This window comes from Pocillopora verrucosa, chromosome 8 (genome assembly GCF_036669915.1).
Source record: "Pocillopora verrucosa isolate sample1 chromosome 8, ASM3666991v2, whole genome shotgun sequence".
Lineage (NCBI taxonomy): Eukaryota > Metazoa > Cnidaria > Anthozoa > Scleractinia > Pocilloporidae > Pocillopora > Pocillopora verrucosa.
Genome location: NC_089319.1, coordinates 7,749,869 through 7,772,147, shown reverse-complemented (window position 1 = coordinate 7,772,147; position 22,279 = coordinate 7,749,869). Strand labels below are relative to the sequence as shown.

Below are 22,279 nucleotides of genomic sequence, written 5' to 3'. Positions count from 1 at the left end.
CAGAGCCGCACGGAGGACCAAGTAAATTTTGTCGTGACACAAACAAAATCCTCCGAACTCCATCCCCCTTTCTCCCCAGACGATCAATAATTACCAGTCCCTTAATTAGTCTAGTTTCAAAGGTAATCCCTTTTAATTTGTCTCCAGACTTCCGCGGCTTTTCTTGCACCTTTCGAGGAGAAGGAACAGAAGTTGCACGGGCTCTCCACACGAGCAAGCTCCGGTTAACCCTTTCACTCCTAAGATCTCATTAGTAATTCTCCTTCCTGTCTGCCATACAATGCTTATGATTTTAGTTCGGAGAATTTGGTTTTGGATCAACCAATAATCCCCTAATTGATTACTTCTTTGTTCTCATCACTTGCATGTCTGTATGATATTGCATTGATATTTTGAGGAGAAAATCTGTCTTGGTCACTCATTGGAGTTAAGGGGTCAAATTGTTTCTTGGTCCTCCGAGGTTTTATGGGAAACAATCTTAAAATAACTTCAGTGGCATTAATTATGAGCGGTTTCACGAACTTGGACGACAGACGCTTCCTTTTCTTTCCCCTTTTCGAGGAAAGATAATCATACTTTATCTCTGTTTCTCGGTGGAAATCTTTTATTTTCAATCATACATGCATAAACTAAATATTGATTAACCTCCAAATCATTGTCATATCTTCGAGGTATTCTTGGCTATGACCGATATATCAACAAAAACGGCGATGCAGATTTCAGCGTGGTGCTAATGGATTATCGAGAAAACAATAATGGTAAGCATCAGAGGAGAATGCCTAACTGTTAGGGGAGATCAGATGGGGGGGGAATTACGATTTAGATTCGGGGTGGGTGGGAATGGTCAGTTTTGGGAGAAATCACTCCTTGATCACTCGCTGTCTAGTTTGTTAACCTCCTTTTTACTCTAAACACGATGAAAAGGGTCGCCCTGAGATTACTGAGGAAGTTCTTATACCGCTAAATTTTCCGTCAAACAATCTTAACGAAACGGGCAAAAGGCACCAAATGTTGTCTTGATTGTGAGTTTAAGTATGTTAGTAACCGCTATAGAGAAAGGGAATGAACAATGTAATCTACACAGGTTATGAAAATATTTCATTTTGGCACACAAACGACAGAAAGCAGATAACAAAAAGTGAAATATTTACCGTTTGCCCTTTAAGGAGTAAGGGTCAGAAATAGGTTGTATCGACCTCACTGAAACTAAAATGATCAACCACAACATCCCTTCCTTTTGCTTGTATTTTTCCAACAGAACAGCCCCCGTTTAATACAGCATTAAAGAAGAAAAGAATATCAAAATATTTATTGAATACTTATCTAAGCGTTTTTTTTACTGTTCAGGAATGTTCCAGCAGGTTGGAGAGTTTGTTGTTGACAAGACAGGAAAGTACAAGCTTCTCTTGAGCAATGACTCGATTATTTGGCCAAATAATAGTTCCGCCCCTTCCTCTGATGTACTGCAGTGCAGGTCATGTGACGCCAGGTGCTATAACGGTAAGGCTTACAGTTGTTCATGAGCCGTTTCCAAAACAACCAAAAACTCTCTCTTAAAACGTGGATAAGAGTGATGTTCTTCAGTTTGAGGTTGAACAGTCTGCCTCAACTTAAAGATGAGGTTGTTTAGATCTCGGAAATGACCTATTGAAACAGTTCTGGTTTGATTAATTTCAGCATAACACTTTCAAACTTTGTACTCTAAAAGTTGATTTTTCTTTTAATGTGATTAAGAAGTGTTCAGCCATACATTAGTGCCCCCTTCCTGCGAGTCATCTGGGTGACAGGCTGTCAGTGTGTTTTCTGTTTATGAGTCGTCCTTCTCTATGTGTTTGTTGCTTTTCGCAATGTTCTGCTCGCTAATATCTATAATTTCTTCCATCCTTTCCTCCCCTTATCTAACCATCCATTCATCTAAAAATCCGTCGAAACCTCTGCATCGCCGATGTTTTTAGCGCCTTGGGCCGACGTCCCACTTAGACGGCTTTTATCCCCAAATGTTTCGGGAATCAATCGGCCCCATGGGCTTGACAACCTGCTCAGTCAACTCCACGGTTGTTCGAAGGTGGATAACGCTATCCACTGGATAAATCTCCTTCCATTGAATAGCGCATTACTATTTGTCACTTTTTATCGTCAGAGTAGCGGTTTACCCGTTGGATAGCGTTATCCACCCTTTGAAAGACTGGGCCCAGATAATTCAAATTGTAAATATAGGCTTTAAAAAAAGTTTCTGTCTTGATAATTGGTTAAATAAATTCCTTTCTACATCATTTACAGGTTTTTTTTTGGATTGTTTAAGCAACATAGGTGCTTATAAATTTTAACATTAAAACGTGTTTTTATTTGCTTGCTTTATGAAAATCTTGATTTGCTTAATTTCATTTTCAGGCCTTAATAGTGTTTTATTCGTTTTCGGTTATTTTTTTTACAGTCAGATTATTTATGCTCCGTCGAGATCTGTTTTGGTGCCCAATTTAAATGAGATTTAATTCATCAGTACATTTCGTTATTTTATGTTTTTGGTTTGAAGTCGATACGTAGTTCATGTCTAGTTCAGTATTGTTTACAGCTTAATTTTGAAATGATGAATTCTAAAAATAATATTGCATATCATTATGGTATCTATCGTTTGCAATTTTAAAAAAAATTTGGAAATCATGCAGAGGGTCTACAGAATCACTGATTAAATTTCGTCGCGGATAAAATACCGTTTTAGATTATAATCGCGCGTAACGACAATTCTGTTGATTGCATATTGTTTCGGAAAAAATTCAATTTGCAAAACTTGAAACTTCACAACAGATTCTATATTATATTACTTAATCAACATGGCATCTCTCAGTTTCAATGACAATGAAGTGTTTTGCCCTCTCAAGAAATTATCTCCCGAGGGAGACATTCAGCTGAAGATAAAGAAAGCCTTGCCATTTATGGAATAATTTTAGGTTTTTTCCACAACTAGCATGAAAAGTATTTAATATGCCCCAAATTCTTATCCGTTACTTCTACTGGTAATGATCAATTTTGTTCACGTAATGGTAATCATTACCGCTGTGAAGAAAAAAATTACCCGATGTTTTCACAGGATAGCTCCTTTATTCAAAGTCATAATGTTCCGGCCTGGTGATAATTGTATATCAGCACGAATTTCGCTTTTACTAAGCCGCCCCCCCAGACCCCCCGGTCACGATAAGTGAATATTACAGGTGTTTTTCTTTCAAATGGTTTTGAAGTAAAAATATTACCTATAACACAGAGGGCAGAATCCTTTCAAACCGAAGCAAGAGATGTCATAATCAAATTCCGTGCAATAGGAATTGAATTTTGTGTGGCTGGTAATGACCTTACACTCACTCTATAACTTCATTGTTCACCTAATTGAAGTGGTTTTGCAAAATCCCTCTTCGAATATGAACAGTTTATTGAATTTCAAAGCACATTTGCTTCTTTCTTTCGTTTCAAAATTTCTAATTGGGTCTTCCTGTCCTGGTCCATCTACAGAAGGAAATTTAACGATCGGCCTGATTCTTCCTTACTCTGCATCACCTGGTGGCAGTCGCGCCCTCTACGGGAAATTCTACGCTTCTGCTATCACTATCGCTGTAGACAACATCAATAAGGATCCCAACCTTCTGCCTGGAATTCGCCTCAGATTCGTATGGGATGACTCAGAATGCTCGGAAGAGAAGTCAATAAATGCACTTATCAGTCAATTCGAGAGGAAAGTGGACGCTTTCATTGGATTCGGTTGCGATTGTCACACACAAGCAAGAATGGCGGCGGCGCTAAATTTGCCTGTTATCTCGCATGTAAGTATTTATTCCTTTCTATTCCTGCTTTGGTAAACAACGAATTTATTTTTTAGAAATTTTCAGACCCATATATTTGCGAAATCAAAGAATATAAGGATAGTGCAGCGGTTCATTGAAACTCAACACTTATTCCTGAATTCATGATCAATTTTTTGAAAGGAGTAAGTTACCTGCCTTTATTTGCTTAGAAATCCTACTTCAGTCACGGATTATTTTTTTATTTGTTTAATTTGTATAAGTATCATTCACCTTAATTCCATTTTACTGTATGTTTTAAAGTGCGTTATGTGCTTACTTTGTAAACATAAATCAGAAACTACCGCGTTGCGTGGAAAATTTTGCGAGAGGTTTATTTAGCATTGGTAAATTTTTAGCGGGTGCAAACTTTTGCGGTTTGACACGACAAAATTTTTTTGCAGGTGAATAGTTTTAGCAATTATCTTTATAACGTAAATGCAGAGAAAAACGCACCAACTTAGCTTTTTTGTAAGATGTGAGGGAAATACGTGGTAAATGATTCGTATATGGATATTTTCAGTAGTAAGTTCTCAAGGAGTACAATTTGACATATGGCCTGCGTAAAGATTTTTTCTTTTGACTCTGAATAGTGAAGTTTTCAGCCTTTTTTTTTCGCCGCGGAATTTTGACAGCGGGAACTTAATTTTCAGATCAAAGGCTATCTACAAAATCGGAAAAAACTGAAACTAGTAGCCTAAAATTTACCGATTTTTTTATCTTCCTTTTCAAGCTGTGCACATCAAACGCGGTTTCCGATAAACAGCTTTATCCGACCTTCGCACGAACCATCTTCGGCGACAATAGCATTGGTCCGTCGGTGTCGGCGATCATGAACTATTTTAAGTGGAACCTGGTCGGAATAATCAGCGAGGAGGAGCACGACTGGAAACGAAGGGCAGATTTCTTAGAGTCTTTTTTGGGTTCTGTTGGAAAAACAGTCACGATGCACAGTAGAGTACCGTATTATCGTTTGTATAGAGCAAAAGAACATGGCGAACAATTCAAAGAAGTTTTAAGTCAAAGCAAAAACAAAGCCAGAAGTAAGTGTAAAATCTTTCAATTCGCTTACGTTTTGTTAAAACAGGTTTGGGTCAGAACGCGAAGAGCGAGGCGCGTGCATGCCAAAACTGCGCAGACGTTTTTGAAGCGTTCAAATCACTCAATAAAATACCATGAAATGGGCGGCTGCGAAGAGTATAACTAATGAAATAGAAGACACCCATGTAACTTGATCCACTTCAAGATCATGAGATGAAACTCTGGAGGAACCACATCAGTTTAGTAACGGGTGAATGAAATTATGAATTGACTGTTGGTATTAAAAATGAGGACTCAGTGGTGTTTAGTGCGGTGGTTTCCAGATCATGTGGTCCGGCTTCGAGCCCAGGCTGAGTCATTGTGTTGTGTTTTGGGACAAGATACTCAACACTCACAGTGCCTCTCTCCACCCAGGAGAGTACGAGAACTGTCTTGTGAAATCTGACGAAATGATGCGGTGGACTGGTATCGAATCAAGGGATGAGACGCAAGACTGTTAGTCGCTTCAGGTCGCTTTAAGGGTAGAAAGGGTCCTGTGACTTTTGAGCAGACCCTTTCTAAGATCCTATGAATTCTTTCCTTTTTTAGGTTTGGTTCACTTTTGAGAATTTTTTCTCTGTTTTTCAGTCATTATACTTGCCATGGAACAAAGACTTGTGAGAGAGGCAATGTACTATGCCTCTAAACTGGGAATGAACAATGGAGATTACGCCTTCATTTCTTTTTTATTGGATCCTGTCCTGGTTCAAAGATATGCAGCAAAACCAGCTCTTTTGTTTGATGGCAAGTATACGTCAACGTCGACGGAGTCTCTCTCCGAGCAAGAGAAAAAGGAGTTTTACGACGCGTACAAATCGATGTTACTCATGGTTTTTAACACTCTGAAGATTGAGGAGTATGAGAATTTTACAATTGAAATGAAACATCGGATATCTGAGCCACCATTCTGTAGTGATGTTTATAAGGGATATCAACTGCTTGGAGGAACTGTCAAGTATCCAAATTTTAACAGACAGGTATAAGTATTCTGGAAATGCAGATTTTACTATCACTATTATTAAGAGGAGGGGAGAGTTAGTCAGTCATAATGTCAATAAGTGAGCAGTTGAACAGTTCCAATTATTTAAGGTACAGTGTTAAAGGATTTGTGTTTTCAGCGTGAAAAAGCCTGTCCAAAATTATTAGATCCACCACTGGGCGCGAATTAAACCTTTATTTTTTTTTCATCCATTACAGCACTCTATTGTCTGGCTGCGCTTGACAGTCCAAGCGTTTTGCATTTACTATCTGATGATCATAAACCAAATCTCAAGCTTCTCAGGACAGATCAATAAACCAGAGTAAATTCTTTAGTTAATCGTAAAGAGGACTTTTACAGTGACACGTCTCTAATCTATCTGTTGTTTTCCATTTATCAGGCCCCTATCCAGACGGCTTACCTTTACGACGCGACGTATCTGTATGCTATTGGAGTTAATAAGACAATTTCTGAAGGAAAGAACGCTACTGATGGTAGAGCAGTGATGAGTGTTCTATATGGCAAATCATATTCCAGTAAGTAGGACCAAGCAGAAATGACTAGATTTGTTTTGGACTGCCGTGCAACCAACCATCTTTGGTCGGTCGGGCTACGTTGAACCTTCCTGCAGCTAGCTGCATGGATTTACAAATGTGACGAACTTCGGCGAACATTACGGCGAACGATGTAAACGACAAAGACAAATACCAAAACGAAGATTTGCGCGACAACCATATGGATTGCAACGAGGACAGATACTACGACGTCGGCTATACTGATTACGACTAATACAACAACGACGACTCGAGCGACAAAGAGTTTCGAGGGCAAAAGATACAAAGACCTTAATGAAGAAAATTGCGACGACGACAACTCCAGCAGCTAACACGATTACGACGTTTTCTCAGACGACGACAATTAGGACAAACTAGAGCCCAACATTCAATGTTTTGACCACGAGACGTTGACATGCATAGGACCTCTATAACCCTTTACATTTCTTCAAAATCAGTTAACCTTTTCAATCAATTTTAACTACTCCAATCTCAACGTTACCAGCTCACAATTATTCGCTAACTGTTTCACAAGTTCACGCACAAGCGTTTTTTCCTTCCAGGCATTCTTGGCTATGATATATTTCTCGACAAAAACGGAGATGTGCAACACAATCTCACAGTAATGGACTTCAATGAAAACTACGGTATGATAGACCCTCTTTTACTTAAACTTTTCAGCTTCCATGAAATATGTCCGAACTATTTCACTCCTTCCATTTCGCTGAAAAAGTCAGGGCGCTTAAGCCAACCATCTCTTTCGCATGATGCTGGCGCTCTCTTGCGTTTCGTTGATTGGCCAAAAGTGGAGCAAGTTTGCCCAAAGATTGCAATCATGAAGAAACGTCTACCTTGAGATACACATTTTACACACTGCAAACAGAAAAACGAAAGAAGAATTTCGATCCTTAACCTCTTATTAGAGGCTCGAGTGTCGACGGTTTCAATTCATAGAAACCTCAATCGTTCGAAGAAGTAAATGGAGAAATTATAGGAAAGCTGCTGGATTATTTGCTTCGGTTTAAGTATTTGGCAAAATCGTCTGGAACCAAGACGAGCTTTTGTCTTTAACTGTATTTTACTTGTGGACGTGTTGTTTCTTTTATTATTTAGAAGAGCCAAGATTTGAAAACAGAGGAATGTTTAAAGTAGAGGATGATAAAAACAACACAATTTCTTTCGACCTGTATCCGAACGCCACCATTTCGTGGATCAATGACAAAGCTCCTGTTGATGCTCCAGAATGTGGTTTTGAAAATGAGAAATGTCCCGTGGAGGTGAAAAAAAAGCTATGTAAGTTACAACTATTATGCAGAGAAATAAAACGCATAGATGGCTTTACCATTAACAAAACTGTATATTTTTATCATATAAACTACGGTGTTATACAAGGATTTCCAGCCCTGAGAAAAGCCGTAACTACACACTTGAAAAAATACGGTATTTTTTCACGTGTGTTTGATACCGCCAATCAGCTGCTGACACCTCACCCACGACACTCAGTCAAGTTAATGAACGAACGGCAAAGCCTTCACCATTCTCAATCCAAGGTCGTTTGTCTTTTTTCAGATTATGGCTGCTAAAACATTAAAAAATCCGTATCGCTTAATTACAGACAGTGACGTTCAAACTTTTCCTAGAAGTAGAAGAAAACCAAAATACGAAAAGAAAAACCGAAAGACCTTGGTAATGGTATTTCTCGCCACTGAGAACGAAAATCGACAACTGGAATTATATTTGCCACAGGCGGATGTTGACGTGTACGTGAAAGATTTCTCTGGTCGAGAAGGAATGAGTCAATAACTGAGAATTTTGTACATTGAAAATTAGGCCCATTGTTCATATTTGTCGTGATTCAACGCATATGTCCATCTTGAGCGCGCAAACGCGCTTTATTCGGAATGTCGATCCTTTCGTTTTCATTCATTAATAAAGTCGACTTTTCTCGTCGGTAAAATGCTTTGGGCCTATATGATAAACAAAATAATACATGGTTGTTTGTAGATATGAAATTTCTAATCTTGTATTCAACTCGAAGAGAAATTCCATACCTAGGCGCGTTCATATATTATTCTCTATTTATCACATGAAACAAATAGATTCCATGTTGCCGTGGGTCTGTTTAGCAATAAATCACAAAAGACGTCAAAACGTGGTGAGAACATCAGTGACACACTCGGCTGCGCCTCGTTGGTCCCTTTGTTGTTCTTACCACAGTTTGACGTCATCTGTGATCTATTACTGAACATACACACTGTAACACGGAATCTATTTGTTAAATGTTGAACGTACCCTTGTACGAACGTACCTCTTGCCTTCCTTGCTGTGAGTATTTTTATTTTGCAAGTTCAAGAGAGTTCATAATAAAGTAAATTTTTATTTTTTTACAGCGGTGGCGGAGATAGTTTCCATTTGTCTTGGTGTCATAGTGGTAGTCATTCTGATTGCTGGAGCCATCATTTACAGGTATAGTAAGGTTGTTTCTTTATCATTTTGTAATCATACTCGGTAGGTGCATTAATTTTTTTGTGGTTGATTTTTATTGAGGTTCTGTGATGGAACGAATGAAAACATTTTGATTTTATAATTATTTGTCTCACAGAAAACAGAAACTTGAGAAAGAACTCGCGAGCAATTCTTGGCGAGTGAGCTATCAGGAAATTTCTCTAAGGACGAGACAACCAGGATCTCTACGCAGCCAGGTAAAACACAGGTCTAGCGGTCGGTAGACCAGTCAGCCGATCATAAACAGGTCGCTCGGTCGATCTTATGTCGATTAGTGAGTGAGTGAGTGAGTGAGTCACTGTCCGTCAGTCAGCCAATAAGTTGTGAGTGGTCAGTCATATTCAGTCAACAGAGTCATTCAATCAGTCGCCAGTCAGTCAGATTAGCTAGTCAGTCAGTCCCTCAGTCAGTCAGTCCGTCAGTCAGCCAGTCGCTCAGTCAGTCCGTCAGTCACTGAATCAGTCAGTCAGTCAGTCAGCCTGTCAATGAGTGAGTGAGTGAGTCACTTCGGTCAGTCAGTCAGTCAGTTGGTCAGACAGACAGGCTTTCATGTGCCCAACTGACTCGTTTCCTGAACTTCAAATATTTCTAGGTTAGCTTGGTTTCCACTGAGAGCTTTGATAACCTCAATCAACGCCAACTCTTCACACTCGTCGGCTCTTGGAGGGTGAGTTATTACTCTGTAGATTGGTAGTTCAAATTTTTGACCAGCGCACAAGGGTAGAAAGACATCTTTGTTAGTTAAGAGTAATTCGAAGAAAGTTCTAATGCTGTAAACAACTCGACAAAGTATTTTTATCATCAGGGTAATACAGTCGCTATAAAGAAAGTCAGCAAGAAAAACTTGGAACTGAACAGGGAGATCAGAATGGAGCTCAAGCAGGTGAGAGTTAGAGAGAAGTAACCAAAAAGGTTTGAGTATCTCAAACATTTAGAGCACAATTGTTTAATCAATTTTGACAACTTGGACTGTGCTCTAGACACACGTAAGTCTTTACAAATTGCTAGGCATTTTCTGGATGTTCATATCACGCATTTGCATTCAGAGTGCGTTTCTTTAGTTTTGCATTGCATTGGTTGAGTCTCAAGGGCAATCACAAGCTAAGCAAATGAACGTGAGATAATTTCAATCCCGGATTGAATTTAACACAATTCTTTTTGACCCCTTCACTCAGTTTGACATTATCAGTAGTTCTTAGGAGAGACGCAACTGTTATATCAAACTAATCATATTGCAGATGCGCGATGTCCATCATGACAATTTGGCACAGTTCATGGGCGCATGCGTAGACACCCCCAACATCTGCATCTTGTTCCAGTATGGACCAAAAGGAAGCTTACAGGTAAACTACGGTAGCCTTGTTTAACTTAAACGAACGTTAGTGTATAAATATTTCTGCTGTTCATCCAAGTTTCCCTCCTCCTGGAGGGTGCGCTTATCTGTTGAAAGTTATAACTCGGAGCTCTCGAGAGCGTAGAGACGTTCTTTATATAACTAATATAGCTTCAGGATAGAAACAGAGATCCGTATAACTGTTGTATTGTACTAAAAAAGAGGGTTTTAATAGCTATAAATTTCTTTTAGGACATTCTTGAAAACGAAGACGTGAAACTGGACACCATGTTTGTGACGTCATTGGTGACAGACGTTGTGAAGGTAATCATATCTGGTCACGTGGTTATAGGAGTACTGCCATGAAGTTTTGAGTAGGTTTCGCGAGTTAGAAACTTTTCCAGGGTAAACAAACTCCATCGTTTGCAGACTGAAAATGAAAGAATAAATCTACGGGTTAGAAATTAACGCTTCTTCCAAAGGAAAAACTTCGTCAAATCTTTTAAATATTTGTCAGAGGTTCCTTCATCTAAACGACCTGTTTCTTGTCATAGGGAATGGCTTATTTGCACAGCACAGACATAAAATCACACGGGGATCTGAAGTCGTCAAACTGTGTAGTGGATGGCCGCTGGGTCCTGAAGATTACTGATTATGGGCTCACAAAGTTCAAGGCAAATCAAGCTAAACGAGATGAAGGAGATTACGCAAAGTTCTACCGTACGTTTATTGTTTCTGTTAACTCTTAAGGCTAATTCATGCATTCCTTCGCCTGAGGCTTGTTGCATCTTCGAGGCCGATAACCAACACTCAGATAATACTGAACTAGTATCATGTCAATGGAAAGAATGTTCTTCCCCCAATTTCAGGAGGGTTAAGAAATGTTTGTAAATAGAATAAGAGATGATGTCCTTCGTTTAGCCCGAGTATCTGGCAGAGTCGTTATTCGTGTGAGGTTAATTTCCTCGCCTGAGCGAATATCACTCAAAAACTTTCAATTCTTCTCAGGCCAACGCGGTCGAAAGTTGCCATTGGGCGAACATTCTCACCGACTTTGGTGGTTGGGTCTGGAGCATGTTTTTTCAAATATGAAAAACCTGACAATGTGTTGGTAAATGTGCTCTTTTACGCTCCAAGGTCAGAGGGACACTGCGAGAGAAAAGTGTCTTTGTCCTTGTACACAAGACATTGTTCCCGCCATTTTTCGAACTAGGACCTTTCGATTTCAAATTTTCAATGCGAAGTAAACAAGGTGAGCTACTCTTAGCAGATTCTCATCAGCCCAACGTACTGTTGCTCCTTTAGGTTTGATGTGGACTGCACCTGAACTTCTGCGCGCGGGCAAAGGTCAACACGGTAGAGGCACTCAAAAAGGAGATGTGTACAGCTTCGCTATCATTTGTCAGGAGCTGCTGACTCGTTCAGGGCCTTTTGATATGTCTTATTATCACATTGAACCAAAAGGTAATCAACTCTTGCCTTGTTTGATTAACTTCGTCCTCTTTCCCTTATTAGAATTTGCTTTATACTGATTTGTTAGAACTAGGAAGCTTTCGTCTCCGTGTTTTCTATTTTCCCATGATAAACGTTGCCAATCGGGGGTAAACGCTGGAAATAACTGTCTACGAGATTTCAGTAGATAATTTCAAAGTTAGCGATTTTTAAACAGACTTTGTCAAATTTCTGTGGAATAACTGATACAAGAGTACTTAATTTCTGAAAAGAAATAATTTTACATGAAATAGATTCTTGTGGGAACCTATTTTGTCGGAACGAGCGAGTAGGGAAAAGATCAAGAGGATAAATGTCGGAGAACGGGGAAAGAGCAACATCACTTCTTTCCAAGACCCTGCTGATTTTCGCTCACTTTAAGAAACGATAGTCTGAGACGGACTACCGTGTTACTTGCGCTTAACGACACTGATTAGCATGCTTACTATAGAGTTCGCGTTGCTGAACTGTTGATTAAACATCATGAAGCACTGCGAAAGCGCAACGGATAGTCTCATTTATCAGTTTGCAAGAAATATGTTTTTCTGATTCCCAGAAATTATTCAGAGAGTCACGATACATGAGAACCCACCTTTTCGTCCGAAGCTCAGTAACATTGGGAAGGAATGCGAAGTCCCTGGTTTGATACAAATGACGGAAAAATGCTGGAACGAACAACCCGAAGCCAGACCTGAATTTGAAGATTTGAAGAGACAAATCCGAAAAATGTCTGTTGGAAGGTATGTTCAGCCTCAGCCAGTGTCGTAGAATTTGATTTTCCCAAGGTCTCTTTATAATTGTGATTGGAGGCTTAGTGTTATCAAGAGATTATAGACTGTTTATAATGTCTTGGCGTTGCTCCCTTTTTTTTTTTAACAATTTATGTCTATACCTATAGTATCACATATTTAGTGCGTCGAACTTGGAAAAATGTTTGTCTCGATCGCGGGCGTACTTTGGGACGTCACACAAGACTTCTTTTGGGGCAATTGCCGTGTAGCATTCCATAGAACGGCTTCTAGGGAATTGTAAGGGGAATTGCCGTGTAGCATTCCATAGAACGGCTTCTAAGGAATTGTAAGGGGAATTGCCGTGTAGCATTCCATAGAACGGCTTCTAAGGAATTGTAAGGGGAATTGCCGTGTAGCATTCCATAGAACGGCTTTTAAGGCCACTTTAGGCTCCAGAATGAAAAATGGTCTAATTATGTAGGATCTTACTATAAGTAACATTTTATATTAAATATAATAAATTGAAATCGTTTTAGGCAAACAAACATAATGGATAACATGGTAAACATGTTGGAAAAATATGCAAACAACTTGGAAAGCTTAGTGGAGGAAAGAACATCGCAGCTGGCCGATGAAAAACGAAAAACTGAGAATCTCCTGCACAGAATGCTTCCTCCGTAAGTATCCACGTAACAGGTATAAATTCTCGATAGATGATGAAAATAACAAGCAGCCAGTACAAGGTTGCAACCGGACACCGCGTCTGCGAAGAGAAGTCATCTCTTTATAATAATTCCAGATAATAGAGGTGTATTGAGTTATTTAGGCGGCCTTAGGATTGAAAGGAACCGCTCATCTTCTATCTGCCGTGTTCTTCGTTTTTACGTCTTAGGCAGGATTAGCTATTCCTCTTTGTGTTCCTAAACTGTGACTTTCACTCAAGGAGCCGGGGGTTGCTCAAAATACGCTTTGGTTGGTGATGGAGTTTTTGTAGGGAAAGGAAGTAGTGATACGTTCAGTCGTGTCGTCATCCATGATAAGCTATTTTGAATTTTTTTTATTTTTATTACGATTTAATGGCTACTAACTGCTATACAATAGTAAAGAATAAAGATAAATGATAAGATAAAACAGTCCATGTGGAAGATCTGTAAAGGAGTCCTTGACCCTATGTAGATTATACTGAACAATAAAACACCCTTTCATTACTACACTTTAATAGGACCATAATAACAAAAAATTTCTGGCTTTCGACCGAGATGTTCAATTCTTAGTTTCAAAGCGAGTGTCCATAGGCAGTTTATTCTATCTATCTGTAATTCTATAACTTAAAAGTTTCTTTCAGCCAACTTTTAACAACTTTTATTTGTAGACCTGTCGCACGTGACCTTGTTAATGGAAAGACCATAGTGCCGGAAAAATTCGATGAAGTATCGATTTTCTTTAGCGATATCGTCGGTTTTACGTCGTTATCTTCGGAGAGCACCCCTTTTCAGGTATGGCAATAGAAATGCTTTTTATGTTTATATACGTAGTTATTATGATTGTATTAGGATTTTATGAGCATGTTCAGAGCAAGTTTCATGCGCTCATGGTTCAACTTTTCCTTACATTATGTATACAGCGACCACGATTTACGATGATGTTTAGAATGATGCAAAAAAAAACAAAAAAAAAATTAGGATTCAGCTATATAGGCAGATCTCCTCAGTAATAGCGGATCTGCAGCGGAGCCATTATCTTAGGAAATAACTGTAATGATCGGCAGGCCCATTTGAAAAGAATAAGGTTGTATTAAGATGCCCGTCCCTTCGGTGTATTTCTGTTCCATAATAATACAACCTTTTCCTTGCTATTCTGGTGTACGTTCGAATCAAGTGAGGGCCAGCAACACAGGTGACTTCGTTTCCTCCATTACACTTGGTTTGATTTATATATCTATAATAAGGCGCTTATGTAGCGCATAATGGCAGATTTGGTTTCCCGTTGTGAATTTGCCTTTCTAATGATTTTGAAAGCCAGTCTAAATTGTTTCATTGACACAAATATTGCTTAAAGCTGATTTCTTGAAATTTGCCGAAATGATTTCATTTCGTCTCTTTTTGATCATTTTTCAGGTTGTGGAACTTTTAAATGATTTGTATACTTTGTTTGATGACATCATCAGTAATTACGACGTATATAAGGTGGGTATAAAATAAGCTTCGTATTACATGATTTTCATTGGTTCTTGATTATCGAGTACTGCCCATTTGCTAAAAAAAAAGAGGACCAAGCTGTTCAAAACCGGCTGTACCTACCGATATTAACGTGGAAAAAAGCAACATCATTTACGAGATAAAAGGGCACTGAGATGGATTTAGAATGATCAAGAATTGAGAGAACGGGCGAACTTGATAAACTTCGCCATAGTTCTCCAAGATGAAAAGACGTTGAATATCTTTCTTTTTATCAGCTACGTTAGTATTCTTATGACGATACTATGGGAACAACGCTTCGGGCGGCAGTTAAAATTGGAAATGAACTAAGCTCAGCTGCTCCAAATATGCCACGTTAATCTTGCATTCGTCTTCTTTTCTCATTCATGCTCAGGTGGAGACAATTGGTGACGCTTATATGGTAGTTTCAGGACTGCCAATCCGGAATGATCATCAACACGCCGGGGAAATAGCAAGCATGGCTCTGCACATGCGTAAAGAGATATATAATTTTAAAATACATCACAGGCCTCGTGAACAGTTAAAGCTCAGGATAGGAATTCACAGTGGTAAGAGAAAATCCGTCAAATTTTGAATTAAAGTTTGTTCTTAAAAAAACACTTTGCTTTAAGAACTTACCTCTCTATCGCGATTTCAACAGAACTTAGTGCACCGGTTGATCGAAGAGTGGATACTGTGCTATCCACTGGATAAATCTCTATCCAGTGGATAGCGCAGTATGTTTTGTTAACACTTATCCACTGGATAGCGATTTATCCGATGGATATCCGCACTTTGAACAAACTGGACCCAGACGCACACAAGTCAAAAAGAATTCCTAGTGGAAAACAAAATTAACCTGCTTTGGGCGGAGTGAATAAAGAAAACCTCTTCAATGCCAAACACTTGGGCGAAACCCATGACTCAGAGCAAAAGTCATGAATATTCAACTTACAGTTAAATGAACTACCTAGGCGAATTTTTAAAACTGAAGTTATAAATTATCCCTCCTTTTGACCAACCAAAGGACCCTTGCTGGTTTTCGCTTAATTTGAAAAAAAAGAAAGTTAACCCTTTAGCTCCCATGACGAAGAGAGAAATTCTTCTTACAATGTCAATGCAATATCAAACAGACAAGTGAGGAGAATAAAGAAGAAAACTCAATCAGAGGACTACAAGTTGATCCAATACCAAATTCTCCAAACTAACATGATAAGAATTGTGTGGCTGAGAGTAAGGAGAATTACTGATGAGATCTTGGGAGTGAATGGGTTAAACTTGAAGATGCCATTGGACGTATTTTATACTTTTAGCTTTTCACTAGCTCAGCAACAGCAGAATTAAAAAATAACGCTATCCAAGTTTATTAATCCCGTTAATTCGAATAATAATATTACAAACGGTAGATAATCGTAAGTCTGAACCATCAATTTTTCTGATCAGGACCTGTTGTTGCGGGTGTGGTCGGTAACACTATGCCTCGTTACTGTTTGTTTGGTGATACAGTAAACACTGCCTCTAGAATGGAATCCAATGGAGAAGGTGGGTATATTCATCATTTTAGGGATGGTAAATGAAGTCCTGTAACGCTTAGTCCATGCAGGAATAATTTTGTTGGCTTTGTCAATGCCTTATCTATTTATTTGTCTGGACGTAAGGAAGGAGAGTCGAGCACACGGAATCAAGGCGACAGGTAACCTTTTCTGGAGCAATATTGTGGAACGAAAAACTCGTCTTTTTCAATTGCCGTTTTCTGGAAGTCCCATGTATCATACTGCAAAAAGGCGTTTCTGGTGAGAATTTAGGGGAGAAGCTAGAATTTTGAATATAGTCTGGAAGTCGCATGAAGTCAGACCCAGACTATCTAACCAAACTTTCATGTCGAAATCCGTGATTTTTACTGGATGCAGGCCTTTCAATTCAGTTTTTTTCAATACGTTTTGCACTTCTTAAGGTTTGTAGCCCTCCTCTCTGGTTTCAGGCTCCTCGCATTCCGCTACTAGCGGCGTGTTTGCCCTTATTTTGATCTCGCGGTTTGCCAGCTTTTGTTTGTAATTTGAATGCCTCATGGCCTGACCTGATGGCTCGGGTATCTTTTAGGTTTACTTAGTAATATGAAAACAATTTGCTTTCAGCTCTTAAGATTCATATCAGTCCGGACGCCAAGAATCTTCTGGAATCTCTTGGTGGTTATCACATTGAAAGGAGAGGAGAAGTATTTTTAAAGGTAGCTATACGTAAATCTTCTCGCAAAATCTAATGTGACTCTAACAAACAGTTACAATACAAGGCCTCTCTAAATACCGAATTTCTCTGAATGAGGGCCTTCCCCTTAATTAGTCACTTCCGCTGGGTCATGTTCTAAATATTAATTTCATAATTCATAGTAATACGTCTTCCTTAGTGTAAATACATGTATTGTGGTGGGCGGTAGGTTTTGCAGTTCCTTCAGTTCTTTTTACCCTCTTCCTCTTCCCCCGATACGTCGTGTCTTTTTATAGTTGCCTTAATCTTTCCGGCTGTACAATTTTTCCTGTGATGTCCCTCAGGTTAATCTGTTTGATGTGTTCCTGTGTTTTCTGAATTCAATTCCTGCAAATGATTTTACCTCTTTTCATTCACATCACTTCGCGCGCTTAGTCATGCGATGTTCGAAAACACTTTTTTTTAGTTATTGTGTTACTGAATGATTCTTTTTGCGTGCAACAGGGCTAGGGTCAGATGAGGGGTTGAGCAGTTTCTAAGCAACCTATGCGGGGTTGATGCAAATGAGTTTGAGTGTGTGTCCTTCATTATTTGTTTGACGTAGTAGTCGGAAAAATATTACAATTTATGTCTTGACCATCTCCTCGCCCAAAAATGGCTTTCCAGTTTTTACGGGAGGAAGTTTGTTACGGAAGAAGGAAAAAATTTGTCATCGTCGAAATAGCTATGTGATCTTAAGGCTACTTCTTAAGGAAATGGTGAAAGAATCACGAAAAAATTAAGATTAACAATACTTCTGTACGCTATTTTCCCGAAAACTGGCGAGAATACGAATTGCACTTAAATCATTAATATGTGAATAGGACTAGATGGTTTTCGTCACAGATCAAAGAAATCTTATCAGTATGGAGGGAAGCTGGGAACTAAAACGAAGGGTCCTCTAGGTTTTTTATCTTTTCATTCTCGTTCCTTTTTTTTTCACAACTTAAAAACGTACCATTCAAACAGTCACTCCACTCTGTGAGGCTCCTGTGGTTTCATGGGAACCCTTCACAAATGATTCCTTATCCTTTTAGGGTAAAGGTACGTGGACAACATTCTGGCTCGAAGGATCTGCTACGCCATTGAGAACGCATCATCATGGACTGAATAAAGAAAAGCATACGGCGCCGCTGGTACACAAACAGGATGAAAAAAACGGCTGGAAATTAGTGAAGCATTTACTGCCAAAACTTGCAAAGCAGTCTAAAAACGGAACACTCCCCTCTATCGAACCGTCTCCTTTGCCCAAGCGTTGCGCCCAGCTGCCGCCAATAACATCATGAGCTTTCATCAACGACAATTTGCAGATAGTCTCTCACGGTCTTTGCAACGATTTGCCGACGCAGTCCTCTGCTTGTCAGTTCATTAATTATATTTAAAGGATGTTCAAGGCGGAACTTAGTAAGTAAGATGATATATATTTGTTTGGTAGGCGACTCAGTATGTCTGGAAGCGATGCTGGAATGGACTAATTCATGTATCTCTAAATGGCGCTACACATGGCCATTTGCGAAAGAGAGAAATATTTATTACAACTGACAATTTCCTTGAAAACAATCAACATGTAAAAAGCCGACATGTACTTTATTCGGCTCAGATGTCACGGACATGACATATACACTTAAGATTGCTACCATGAAAATGAAATAGTGGTAAACTGATATTTGAAAATAATCGAGATTACTCTAGGCATGAGGGTGACTGCTGTATGCTTCATGCTACACATCAAACGACGGAAACAACTGGGAAAAATTCAAAATGCTCTGTGTGTTTTTTTTCTCTTCGGGATCCTTATACCATTCGAGAAAATTCTTATCATACTCAGTCATCAAGGATCGGCTAATGTTTACCGTTCATCAGAGTCTCGTCGATACACGCATAAAAAAAACATATTAAAAGATATGTTTAAGATACCTTTTTTCTCTTAGTCAATTCAAATTTATGGAAAAGGTGAACAGCTGTGACAGTAAGCTAATTAACATTTTTCAAAGGGAACGTTTGGTATAGGTTTGGTTCCACTACTAATCACGTTTAAGCTGCTATAGATCTAAGGAAAAAGAAGGATTTGGTAAGTGATTGATCACAATTTAAGTTAAAACTGGTCGCACTCGAATTCCATACTGTCGCAAACCGCCGCGGCAAGGCAAAATTCTTTTGAATCGCTCTATTACAGTTATGTTTGATATGGGAAAAAATAAGCTTTTAATGTATCAGGGTCGAGAATGAGAGATATTTTATTTAACTAGGAACATATTGTGTAAACCGAAATTCCATTATGCCAATGCTTTCGATTTTCTTTCCCTTGAATTTTTCTCGATGATATATCATATCTTGCTTATTTTTTTTCTAGATGTCTTACAATAAATTTCCTAAGCTTTAATGTTGTTTTTCTTCCTACTTTAAATCAAACGTTGCGTTTTGTTTTATTTTAAAATCCAGGCGGAATTTAACGCGAAACAAAATGAATAGAATGAAAGAAATTTAAGTGGTAAATGAAATAATAACTGCCAACTTTCTCGGTGGAATCTTATCAGAAATTGATAGCTGGGGAAATACATTGGCGCCTTGGGTTCGCACATAAAGCCACAACTCATTTAAATGACGCTTCCTTATCTCTGTGGAATAATTGCTATCAGTTATTATGACCTTAGCACCTTTTAAATCGTTAATATTTCAACTGAGCGACCACAGTAGAGTTACATCCGTTGTATTAATTTTTTTTTACTACTTAAAATTTCGTTGTTTGCAGTCTGTTCGTCTCTGGTGTTTTTAACAATCCTAATTTAGCTCTTTTATCGACTATACTTTTTTAAAGTAAGAGTTACCTTCAGAAATAGTTAAAAAAGGGAGTTTTACACTTAATTCCCAAAAACTTCACAAAATCCTGCATGATTACTACAAAGTTGTTTTCAGACTATCGCACAGCGAACATGATTACTTTTTTTACTGTTCACGCTCCGGTAATTTTAAACGACTTACATAATTAGTTGTGCATATGCTCACATCAGAACCATTAGTAAGAGCTAAGTGTTTGCGGTATTTTAAATGATGAAACACGTTGCATACAATCTTGTATTTATTAAGAAAGAAAATTAGCTTGTCATAAGTTATGAAACATCCAGTATTTGTATAAATTGTAATTAAAGGAGGCACTGATATTTTTTACCACACGCATATTTCAAGTTTACTGATGTGTTGTATTGTATGTTCACGATTGATCCGTGTTCCACGAGTTATATGTGAGATGTACTTCACGATTGGACTGTAAGCTCGAGGTATTTGTAGATGCATTTGACTGGCGGGTTCCGTGCTATCGAGCTAACTGCCCAACATAGCAACCGAGAGAAAGAAATTAATTCAGGTAAATTATGAAATTGCAAGGCTTAAATAATCAGCACGGGATTTCAAAGGGGAAGAAAGGGGGAAAAGAGGTACACTGAAAATTAGGCCGCAAATGTTTTGCCAAGAGAAGTCAGCAAAAGAAATGGAGACGATAGAGCGAACGAGCTGGCGAAATTTGGCTGTGAATAACTGATCCTGAATGGAGAGATGGAACAATTTACGATCTCTTGAGGGTTCTGTTATAGAGCTCGGTTGGTTGGGGAAAACAAGTTGTTCGGCGGCCTCAGTTGCATGAAAAACGGACTTGTTTGGTTGACCAGGTCGCTGTATAGCTATTCTGCGTTCCCGATTCCATCCGGCTTGGGTCTTTTGTTTGTCATGTAATCGCAAGGTTGTGTGGCCCGCAACTATAGTTTCTGAGGTCTCGGTAAATCGAGGGAAGCTGTTTTAGTGATAGCTCTGTAAGAAGTAACTTGAAAATGTGTAAAAACAAAAATCGTTTGGCCTGCATAATTTCCTTCAACACGAAGGATCTTACCTCACAATCCTAATCATAATCTTGTTTAATAGTGAACAATAGTGAAAGGGACAAAGATAACTGGGTTTGGAAAAAGGTTTACAGATATTTCAAATAACAAACTGAAAAGTTTAAGTTAAAATTTTTACAGATTCACAAACGTTAATGCAGGAAAAACGATCAGCTCAGCCAACCGGTTCAGCCGAAGGCTCACGGAACTGGGTCCAAATTAGAATCAATTTTATAATCAGGCTAGACACTGACAGTTCCTGTTTGCTGATGGTTTGGCTTTGTGCCAGTAATGCTAAAGCTGTGTCACAGGAATTAAATTCAGACTTGTTTTCTCGTCCGGTTTTCTTTTACTCCTGTGCTTTGACGAATTATTGCACTGCGAGGAGCACAATCTTCATTCTGAGTACGTGACTGGTCAATACGAGGAACTTGCATTCATCAAGTACATTTTGTGGTTTCAACATTAGATGAGAATTCAATCGCGGCCAAACCACGAAATTGAGGAAATTACTGAGTCGAGTGTCCTCGACTTTAAATTTAACCGATTGATCAGATACTCTATTTTCGTATCATTGAGAATCAATCTGCGGTTTCCTGCCCTTCTGCTCTGTTTCTCCAAACCCCGATCAATTTTTTAAAAACCTACATGACGCTTTTTCCGACAAACTCTGTCCTTGTTTGGATTGCGTCCTTTGAAATCCGTGTTAATGTTTGTCATCTCTCGCCATATTGGTTCCTTTTCGGATTATTATCATTAGCTTGTCGAGGTTTGACTACGCCACAAAATAATAATTTCAAGTTTTTTTGCTTTATTCAAAGGGTATTTTAATTGATGCTTCACATAAAACGGTATCCAGTCTGCAGCAGTGTTCCATTTCAGAAACAATATTTTTGATGCTGGCAGGTTCACTCCTTCACTCTTTCCCTGTCTCTTTTAAATGACTTAAAACTTTTTTTTTCGCTCGATTGACGAAACAGTCAGAGCGGGGGCCAGAAGCGTGAATGCTAGAGAAATTAAGAAAGCAGCCAAAAAGGGATGGCAGTTGTTGAGTCTTCTCCTTGAATTTCAAGTTAAAGTTATGACTTGACAGAAAGGCACAGAGGCCTGTCACATTAGGGTTAAAAAAATAAAATTGTTTTTCAGACTCAATCAATCATCATGACAAAACTTTTTTGCGTCGTGCAACTTGTACTGTCACCCTGGTATAGAATTTTCACGCGATCTTCAAACTGTCTAATTCGTGTTGATAGAATCAAATGTCGACTTCGCAGTGTTAGAACATAAAATTTTCACGCGATCTTCAATAAAACTGTTTAATTCGTGTTGACAGAATCAAGTTTCGACTTCGCAATGTTAAAACATGTTTGCATAAATTATTGTGCATGAAGGTTCAACGCTCATTGATATGCTAATATTGAGTAAAAAACATTTTCGCTGTTTTTCATGGTCATGCAAATGC

The 22,279-nt window shown here is 38.7% G+C and overlaps 1 protein-coding gene across 2 annotated transcripts in view; it reads left to right on the top strand.

The window, feature by feature from the left end:
* Positions 1 to 20,431, top strand: part of LOC131793235 (atrial natriuretic peptide receptor 1) — a 40,992-nt gene extending 20,561 nt beyond the window's left edge. For both annotated transcript variants that reach the window (XM_066170907.1, XM_059110652.2), the window contains exons 6-29: positions 672 to 758; positions 1,348 to 1,500; positions 3,505 to 3,812; positions 4,564 to 4,873; positions 5,499 to 5,887; positions 6,290 to 6,425; positions 7,007 to 7,090; positions 7,557 to 7,736; positions 8,834 to 8,909; positions 9,046 to 9,145; positions 9,541 to 9,615; positions 9,754 to 9,831; positions 10,187 to 10,291; positions 10,534 to 10,605; positions 10,836 to 11,001; positions 11,587 to 11,745; positions 12,329 to 12,512; positions 13,040 to 13,180; positions 13,876 to 13,999; positions 14,621 to 14,689; positions 15,096 to 15,270; positions 16,145 to 16,243; positions 16,837 to 16,928; positions 17,983 to 20,431. In XM_066170907.1, coding sequence (XP_066027004.1) covers positions 672 to 758; positions 1,348 to 1,500; positions 3,505 to 3,812; positions 4,564 to 4,873; positions 5,499 to 5,887; positions 6,290 to 6,425; positions 7,007 to 7,090; positions 7,557 to 7,736; positions 8,834 to 8,909; positions 9,046 to 9,145; positions 9,541 to 9,615; positions 9,754 to 9,831; positions 10,187 to 10,291; positions 10,534 to 10,605; positions 10,836 to 11,001; positions 11,587 to 11,745; positions 12,329 to 12,512; positions 13,040 to 13,180; positions 13,876 to 13,999; positions 14,621 to 14,689; positions 15,096 to 15,270; positions 16,145 to 16,243; positions 16,837 to 16,928; positions 17,983 to 18,231 — 3,611 coding nt within the window. In that variant the 3' untranslated portion in view covers positions 18,232 to 20,431. The remainder of the gene's footprint in view (positions 1 to 671; positions 759 to 1,347; positions 1,501 to 3,504; positions 3,813 to 4,563; positions 4,874 to 5,498; positions 5,888 to 6,289; positions 6,426 to 7,006; positions 7,091 to 7,556; positions 7,737 to 8,833; positions 8,910 to 9,045; positions 9,146 to 9,540; positions 9,616 to 9,753; positions 9,832 to 10,186; positions 10,292 to 10,533; positions 10,606 to 10,835; positions 11,002 to 11,586; positions 11,746 to 12,328; positions 12,513 to 13,039; positions 13,181 to 13,875; positions 14,000 to 14,620; positions 14,690 to 15,095; positions 15,271 to 16,144; positions 16,244 to 16,836; positions 16,929 to 17,982) is intronic.
* Positions 20,432 to 22,279: the final 1,848 nt, after the last annotated feature.